Genomic DNA, 10,000 nt, shown 5'->3' with positions numbered 1-10,000 from the left:
TCTGAGGGCTCGGCGGGTATAGATATATACACTAGATGTCGCCTTGGCTACTGCAGTTCATTGGAACGGAACCGTAGCCAAGGCGACATCTAGTATATCTATACCCGCCGAGCCCTCAGATCACTTGGACGCGGCTGTGTTATAAGAGCTAAAAACTATATAAATACTGTTCGTTTTCTCACACAAACCGCTCGTTTCGTGTCTTAGGCCATCAATGTGTACTTACAATGGGGAACTGTTTTATTTTGGACTCTGTGCATGCTCTTTGAGTCAGTATCCATATACCTGCATTAAATGACTGACAGACAAGAACGGTTTGACCTAAAAATATCAAAATTGAAACTACTGCGGAAAAAAAGACACCTACATCTTGGATGCCCTTGAGGTAAGCTAAAACATACCAAAATTTAATTTCAAAGTGAACTATCCCTTTAAGCGTTTTTCCTAGTTTTTCCTTGTGATTGAAGGCCGTGATCCTGTGTGTTTCCTGCAGCGTGCAGCTGGAACGGGAAGCCGTGTTTGTTGAGCGTTCACATAGACAAAGGCTTCTCGTTGTTCACGGAGGAGGCCGGCGTCAGGAAGAACGTTCTCCTCCAGCAGCCGTTCGAGCGCCTGCGCATGTCCTCAGACGACGGCGTACGCATGATGTTCCTGGACTTCGGAGGCCCAGAAGCCGAGATCGTGAGACACGCTTTTGCACTTTTCACACTGATGGTTTATGAAGCATTACTCCTTCCTAGAGCTGCACGAGTCCGGATAAATCCAGAATCACGGTTTTCTTGTTTCGAACAGAGATCACGATTCTCCCATGATTCTGAACAGACAATTAAACAAAATAACATCATTTTTACTAGAGGTTCTGACAAAATGCAGTCTATTTAAAATGTTTAATTACTCTGAATTGCACTTGAAAAAAATATTGGATGAATCAGTGTTTTTGAACAAATCTCTTGAATGAATGATTCAATGACTCGCTCATAAATACTTCACTTGTTTCATTACTGAATGAATCAGTGTTTTTGAACAAATCTCTTCAATGATTCAATGACTCGCTCATAAATACTTCACTTGTTTCATTACTGGATGAATCAGTGTTTTTGAACAAATCTCTTGAATGAATGATTCAATGACTCGCTCATAAATACTTCACTTGTTTCATTACTGAATGAATCAGTGTTTTTGAACAAATCTCTTCAATGATTCAATGACTCGCTCATAAATACTTCACTTGTTTCATTACAGGATGAATCAGCGTTTTTGAACAAATATCTTGAATGAATGATTCAATGACTCGCTCATAAATACTTAACTCGTTTCATTACAGGATGAATCAGCGTTTTTGAACAAATATCTTGAATGAATGATTCAGTTGTTTGAATGATTCTCTTGATTCTCTGATTCAATGACAAATACATTTTAACAGTCACTTGTCGCCACCTACTGGCGTAACGATATAATCGATACAATCGTTATTTGAAGCAACATGTTACTTTTACTCTATTTTGATGGCTTCCGTAGACATTAATGTTTATATCTAAACTACAAACAAATGTCTATTTAATAGACACAGCCGAACCACTGTCATTTAGGAATGAGATCATGTGGGTGTTTAAATCGAGATTGCAATCTTTTAATGATTAATTATGCAGCTCTACTATTTCCTATAAGGAAATGTGGTTACACTTTATTTTAAGGTGTCATTGTTACAGTGTAATTATATATTGAAGTACTGAGTAATATTAACTAACTACATGTACTTACTATAGGGTTAGGGTTTGGTTGAGGGTTAGTTGCATGTAATTATGCATAATTTACTGTTATTACTATGCATGTAACACATGTAACAAGGACACTGTAAAATAAAGTGTGACTGGAAATGTTATTGCTCAGCTTTCTGGAAGAGTTTGATTCATATTGAGATCTCTTCTGAAATGTGAGATCATTATAGGGTCTTTTTCTCAGAAGCGTCAATTTCTTTTGAATTTAATGGCATTCTTCTCTTTCTCCTGGTTTTTTCAGCAACTGGACCTTCACTCGTGCCCTAAAACCATCGTCTTCATCATTCACTCTTTCCTGTCAGCCAAGGTCAAGCGACTCGGGCTGTTGGCGTAACGGTGGACCACTGGACATCAAACCAAATCTCCCATCACAGACTGTCCCAGACCGAAAGCCAAGCAGTGATGACTTCCTCATAGCTCTGTCCTTTTTATTCTTTCTCATTCTATTGGTTTGTATCTCGGATAAACTTTGTGAATGTTTAAAAACCTAATCACGTTAATCGTATGTTTTCAGAGCGGCGACAGAAACAAGACAAGATATTAAACTGTGTTCTAGAACCTAGTGAGTCTACATAGGCAGCATCCAGTCTGCACCTCGGGATGCTGCACAGATAGTGCTCTTCACGTCAACATTATGTTGCTAAGATTAAAAATGATGCAAATAAACATAAAATAGTCCATTGCAAATCAAATAAATAAATTGAATGATTATAATTATATCAATAAGCTTAATACTTTTCAGTGTTTAATTATTTATTATAATTTCTCTTATCTTATGTAGATTTTATAAGTGATTCTGCGCTCAGATTTGCTGTCTCCTTCCAATGATGCCTTGAAATGCTGTCTAAGTAGGGCGCTCACTAGGTTTTGAACAGAGCTAGTGTTTCACGGTTTGTGTGAGACTGTGAAACACGCAGCCGCTCTGATCAAGGAAAGGGCTTTAACGTTCGGCAGCTGAGAGCGCTTTGAGAAATAAAATCTCAAATCTGTGAGATATGACTAATTTGACTTGCTTCTGATTTTGAACATAACCTTTATAAGATACGTCGTCTTCCAGAATATCTACTATGAATCTATGCATCTGTGAAGAGAGAGAGAGAGAGAGTCAACCTGCCAAACCCTTACTAAAGCTACCGTGGTAATACCATGGATCAGATGGTGATACTGTGGTACTTGATGATTGTCATATTCATATACCATAGTATTTATGTTGATTTTGTAAGGGAAATATGGTTATGCCTCACTCTTTTGTTTATTTTACATGCCAAAACTACAAATAAAACTCTCAACGGAGAATTGTAATTCAGATTTAAAATTGGACAAACCTTCATTAGATCTGAGAAACGCTTGTAATTCAGTTTGTGTTCATGTTAAATAACTAAGTTATACTGACCTCTAGTGAGCATAATGAGCATTACTAGCAGTCCAGTCCACATGATCTGACCTCTCAGATGTGTTCAGAATAGCATACTGTATATACTGTGCACTATATGTCAGTTTTCTGCATGCATACTACAGTTACATGTCACTGTATGCACTACAACATGCCAAAATCAGCACAGAAAACTCTATACCACAATGCACTGCACTTGACCTTCCATTTCCATTGTGATAAATGCAGTGGATTTTGAATTTTCTTCGATTCATCATTTGATCCGACACCTAAAACTGACTTTTTTTTTAAATTAATGTTCAAAACATACTTTGGTTATGTGAATGTTTCCCTTAATGTTTTCTCTATTTCTCATTTTGCAAGTGTTGTGGGAACGTTTCTTTTGAATGTTTTGAGCCATCTAAAGAAAAAGAAGAAATAGTAATGTTTAAAAACGTTCCATAAATGATGCATGAATCACATATTTGTTCTAATGTTTTGATACCATTATTAAAGACCAGATAACTTTAAATTAACATTATACGTTAATGTAAAATTAACAATACCTTATTAAAATATTTTTAAAAATATTAATTTTTTTTTTTTTAATATTAATATAAAAAAAATTATAATTAGGGCTGTGAAAAGATTAATCGCGATTAATCGCATCCAAAATAAAAGTTTGTGTTTAAATAATATATGTGTGTGTACTGTGTATAATTAAATTTGTATATATAAATACACACACATGCATGTATATATTTAAGAAAAACTGTGTTATTTATATATAAAAAAATTATACTTATATATAATATAAATTATAAATATATACAGTATATGTATGCAAATATTTCTTAAATATATACATGCATGTGTGTGTATTTATACAAAATAATTATACCAAGTACAAACACATATATTATGTAAACACAAACTTTTATTTTGGATGCGATTAATCGCGATTAATCTTTTCACAGCCCTAAAAAAATATATTAAAAAAATATTTAAAAAAATAACAATCCGTTACTTCTAGGCAGAACGTTCCGAGAGCGTCCGATTGTTCTGGGATGAGCAGACGCTACATGCGGGAATAGCAGTGTTCATTGTTGCACAGTACAGGCAGTATGCAGTATATTCTGAACACATGCAATATGGCTTTTCTTTCTTTTGAACTGATTTGTGTGAATAATGGCGGTATTCCTCAAGGATGTCTCCCTGTTTTCACATGTTTAAGACTCTTTTTGTCTCGTTACATTGTGACGGTACTTTTACAGCCAGACTGTCCCAGCTTGCTGAGGTGGAGAATATCCTTCATGTGGCCTTTTTTTACACTCTACTAAATTGTAATATATAATTCAAACTAAACTATATTCAACCTATGTTAGCTATCAAAAGGAAAATCATTATATCCTTATTTAAACAGTGCCTTTAAGGGTTGTTTGTATATAAAATTGCAATAAATATAACTGTTGACTTCATCCTCGCTGGAGTTTTCTTGGGTTGTGGATCATTTCAAGAGCGGCCAGGGAACGCTTGCTCTCATATATGGACAAAAACACGGACGAGAAGCCCAATAAAACACACACACACACACCAAACACAATCCACCAACTGGCTTCTGAGGGAACATATTCAATGCATCGGCACACTGGGTAACTGCTGTTTTTGTGAAAATCTCTTAAGAAAAATAATGTTAGATGTCACTAGATGTCATTTAGTAAGAGTATAAAAGTATAAAATGAATGTGAATTCATCAAATTGAGATATAAATAGAAATATTGTTGAGAGATTACTGAGGTCTGACAGGGAACCTTCTCAGAAGGTTATGAACAAACATTCTTACAGTAACATTTATAGAATTTGTTCAAAGTTATGTGGTCTTTAATGACATCCTCAACACATTAACACAAAAACATTTATGCGTCGTTCATGGAACGTTTCAAGTAACATTCCCATAATGTTTGAAGAATGATAGAATGGAACGTTTCCTTAACATTTGTATAACGAGTGAAAAGAATATTTTAATTTCAATAAATTTTTTGTTGTTATTTTAATAATAGAAAAAATATTATATATATATATATATATATATATATATATATATATATATATATATATATATAACACAAATATAATAATGAATTTATTTTTTAGCATTTAAAAAAAAACTATGAAAATGAAAGAATATTTTAATTTCAATAAAATAATAAATTGTATTAAAATTGTATTAAATAGCAAATAAATAAATAACCCCAAAAAATATATTTTTTTTGTATTTTATAGAAAAACAACATATGACAATAAAATATATTTTAATTACAATAAAATAATGAAATGATTGTTGTTATTATTTTAAAAATAAAGATTAAATAGAAAATAAATAAATTAATTAATAATAATGAAAAAATTTATTTTAAATACAAATATTTTTTAGCATATAAAAAAAAACTACGTGACAATATAAGATTGATATTTTACTTTCAATAAAATTATTATCATTATTATTATTTTAAATAGAAAATTAAAAGGAAAATAAATAATCAAAAAATAATAATGAAAAAATGTTCATTTTTAGAAAGAAAATACATTTGGAAATGAAAGAATGATATTTAATTTTCAATAAAATAATACAACTGTTATTATTATTTGAATAATACAATTAAAAAGAATAAAATTAGGCAAAATTAGATATAGGCTATATAAATATATATATATATATATATATATTTTTTTTTTTTTTATATCAAAATATGGGTTAATAAATGTAAAAAATGTAAAACACTAAAGAGAGTCCCATCTATCATGATTTGAGTCATTCACTTCTGTGTTCAATGTTCAATGACACGTTTAAGGACATTTATTTATTTTTCATACTGAGTCAGATCTGAATCCATGCAAATTGATACCTTTTTAAAAATGACCTTTTTTCCAGAGAATAAACATTTTCTACAGAAAATAATTATACCGCAGAACGATTCAGTGAGTGAAATGAAGAGTGCAGGTAGGCTATATTCGGGACAATATTGATGGATAATAATAACACTGTTATCAGAGCAATTAATCAAGGTTCACTCAAAACCAACAAACATAACACACCTTTACCCGGCAACCGTCGGCATGGCAACAGAGATTGGCAGCAGGCCGCTGTGTTTCTATCAGTTAGCTGGAAAAATTGAGATGAGAGAGAGAGAGATGATTAGATAGAAAAATGGAAAGCACTCAGGAGGAAGAGAAGAGAGAAAATGGGTGCATTAAGAACATGCCAGAAGCCACGTGTCTGTCCGCTTCATAGGGATGAATCAAATGAATCACTGATTCATTCTGAACGATGCTTCGGTTCTGTTCGTGTGTGAAGTTTTAAAATCGCTGAATTCAAGGTTGACATGAATTGATTTGTAATGAAATAAAGATTCATTCTATACAGAGCTCTGTTTAGATTTGTTTATGTGATGTTTCAAGCTTAGTGATTTTTTATTATTATTGCAGAATTATTTTTATGGTTTATAAAAGTGAACTTCAGTTATACATTTTTCATAATTTATCTTTTCCCCTAAAGGCCTGCTTATAATGTTTGTCAATATTTTGAGGCAAAATCAATTAAGAACAGATATTATACTATAAGAAATATACTACAAGAACAGATATTATGATATAGGCCTATACTATAGACCTTATGTAGCTCCGCCCCTTTTCAGCGCTGCGCTCATTGTCTTTTGACTTCCGGTCTGTATTTTCACAGCGTTTTGCGTGTTTATTAATGAACGGCTCGTTTTAAAATCTTCCCGGTCGATTTACATTTGTTAAGTCATCTGCTTTAAACATTACAGTCCTCATGATAACTTTCGTTAACTTTACATTAAGTAAATCCACTTAAAAAGCTAATTACTCCTGGACAGAAATGCCATATAAATATACAGAGCGACCGCAAAACGGAAGTTAAAAGACAATTTTCCAAAGATGGCGGCGCCCTTGTTTCTCTGGTGCATAAGGTCTATAGACCTTATGCGCCAGAGAAACAAGGGCGCCGCCATCTTTAGAATATTGTCTTTGAACTTCCGTTTTTGCAGTCGCTCTGTATATTCCTATGGCATTGCTGTCCAGGAGTAATTCGCTTTTGAAGTGGATTTACTTAATATAAAGTTAACAAAATTTAACGAAAGTTATCATGAGGATTGTAATGTTTAAACCAGATGTCTTAACAAATGTCAGTAGACCGGGAAGATTTTAAAACGAGCCGTTCATTCATAAATACAAGATCGCTGTGAAAATAAAACCGGAAGTCAAAAGACAACGAGCGCAGCGCTGAAAAGGGGCGGGGCTACATAAGGTCTATAAGAACAGATTGTTCTGTTTTAGTTTGAGACAAATTTATAAATGTATATAAATTCATATCAGTGTCACTTACTTTTACAGACAGACAGTAACCACACGTTTCACGTTAAGTTTGAAATGCTGAATTGAAATTAAATTATGTTATTAAAGGGGCTGTGTGTAAGAATTTCCTCGGGACGTTTTTGCCGGGAAAATCAAAAGGAAGTGACGGTTACGCGCGCTCCCGAGAGCCTCTCTTCTGTTCAATGACAGAACATTAAATTAACTCAGTATTCTGGATAAAATAGACAAAAGAGCCGTTCTGCACAGTAATGCCAATGTGTCAAAGAAAAGGGATTCAAACCAGAGTCTAAAATATACTTTAGAATCAAACTAGCATAACAGTGTAGGCTAATTTTAACTCTTTCCCAATATATCAAAAGAAAGAACAGAGAAATATTAATAATAATAATAATAATAAACGTTTTATTCTAGCTTCATGCATTCATTCTTTTAACACTTGAATGTGGACTGATAAGTTTTATATTAAAAAAGAAAGATTTTGAGAAAAAAGCGTTTTTGTACATCCTACATCCAGATTCAGAACGATGAACAGTCGACATTTCCATCTGTAATACATGCTGTTTACTTACTGTTATTTACACGTTATTTTACATTTGCATCTGTTTACATATCGCTTGTTTCTGCTTCTTCTTCGCCTGTGTTTTAATCAGGAGATTCACTCTTTCAGAAGATGTGTAATAGCGCCCCCTACCGTATAACAGTGAAAACACCGAAAGCCGGAAGAGTTAATTTCCTCATTTCGTCAACATGATGCTGGAGATTCACAGCTGGTTCAAACATACACATCTCACCGCTGACATTTTTGTTGTGTGTTTATTTTGTTATTGAGAGGAAAGCGTATTACATATTCATCTACCCGTATAGCTCTCATTAGCGTGGACGCTGCAAAGGTATTTTATAAACTTTTTACTTCTAATTGAAGAACAAAAAATTATTTCTGGGGCTTGAATCACATAATGTGCGCTAACAAAGTAAATGGGGTAAATGTTGATTTCATGGCGACTTTAATGTGACTTTTTTTTTGTTTTAAATGATTATGCTTGATTATGCTTGAAATGATTATGAGGGTAAGATATCATTTTAGAGTGTACAACATTAAAGTCATTACAAACCGAGGTTGTTTTACTTGCTTTCTTATTTACAAAAGATTAAATAGCGTTACGGTACATTTTAAATTCTTTTTTAAAAAAACAACAACAAGAAAAACTGGTTTGTTGTTGGTGAATTTACATTTATGTATTTCAAATTTGCTTAGAAAATAAGACTTTAACAAGGCTTTCTGAATTCTACAAATAGCCCATTTTAACCTAATTGATATAGGCTAGCTAATTGGACTAATTTATTGTTGCAGTGAATCACTTTCAGTCGTGGACATTCAGCTGAACTTCTCCATTTGTGTTTCACAGAAGAAACATCGTGAGATGATGACAGATCTGTCCTTGCTCATATTTTGTTCTTCATATTTATATCTCATCACAGAACAGATGTACTGTTAAATCTGTAACAGGTGGGTTATAGTTTAATTTCTCCGTAGCTCATTATCAGTCATTCTAGGCTCATTTCAGGCGCATTCAGGCTAATTATCATTTATACATTTATTCATTCTGCAGATGCTTTTATGCAAAGTGATTCATATTGCGTTACGGTGCACATGTGTGTGTTTCATAATAAACCCATTAACCTTGATGTTGAACCAGTATTATATATATGTATATATATATATATATGTATGTATATACAGTGAGGAAAATAAGTATTTGAACACCCTGTTATTTTGCACGTTCTCCCACTTGGAAATCATGGAGGGGTCTGAAATTGTCATCGTAGGTGCATGTCCACTGTGAGAGACATAATCTAAAAAAAAAAAAATCCAGAAATCACAATATATGATTTTTTAACTATTTATTTGTATGATACAGCTGCAAATAAGTATTTGAACACCTGTCTATCAGCTAGAATTCTGACCCTCAAAGACCTGTTAGTCTGCCTTTAAAATGTCCACCTCCACTCCATTTATTATCCTAAATTAGATGCACCTGTTTGAGGTCGTTAGCTGCATAAAGACACCTGTCCACCCCATACAATCAGTAAGAATCCAACTACTAACATGGCCAAGACCAAAGAGCTGTCCAAAGACACTAGAGACAAAATTGTACACCTCCACAAGGCTGGAAAGGGCTACGGGGAAATTGCCAAGCAGCTTGGTGAAAAAAGGTCCACTGTTGGAGCAATCATTAGAAAATGGAAGAAGCTAAACATGACTGTCAATCTCCCTCGGACTGGGGCTCCATGCAAGATCTCACCTCGTGGGGTCTCAATGATCCTAAGAAAGGTGAGAAATCAGCCCAGAACTACACGGGAGGAGCTGGTCAATGACCTGAAAAGAGCTGGGACCACCGTTTCCAAGGTTACTGTTGGTAATACACTAAGACGTCATGGTTTGAAATCATGCATG

The 10,000-nt window shown here is 33.5% G+C and overlaps 2 protein-coding genes across 2 annotated transcripts in view; one reads left to right on the top strand and one right to left on the bottom strand.

Annotated features, from left to right (window-relative positions):
- snta1 (syntrophin, alpha 1) overlaps positions 1-4,633 on the top strand; it is a 38,805-nt gene extending 34,172 nt beyond the window's left edge. Inside the window, exons 7-8 of the mRNA XM_079883544.1 lie at positions 494-681; positions 2,020-4,633. Coding sequence (XP_079739670.1) covers positions 494-681; positions 2,020-2,112 — 281 coding nt within the window. The 3' untranslated portion in view covers positions 2,113-4,633. The remainder of the gene's footprint in view (positions 1-493; positions 682-2,019) is intronic.
- Positions 1-10,000, bottom strand: part of kif5ab (kinesin family member 5A, b) — a 581,587-nt gene that overhangs the window by 36,792 nt on the left and 534,795 nt on the right. The window lies entirely within an intron of this gene.

Source organism: Squalius cephalus (genome assembly GCF_949319135.1).
Source record: "Squalius cephalus genome assembly, chromosome: 10".
Taxonomy (NCBI): domain Eukaryota; kingdom Metazoa; phylum Chordata; class Actinopteri; order Cypriniformes; family Leuciscidae; genus Squalius; species Squalius cephalus.
The sequence above is the reverse complement of the archived record's forward strand: the minus strand, read 5'-3'. Positions and strand labels throughout refer to the sequence as shown.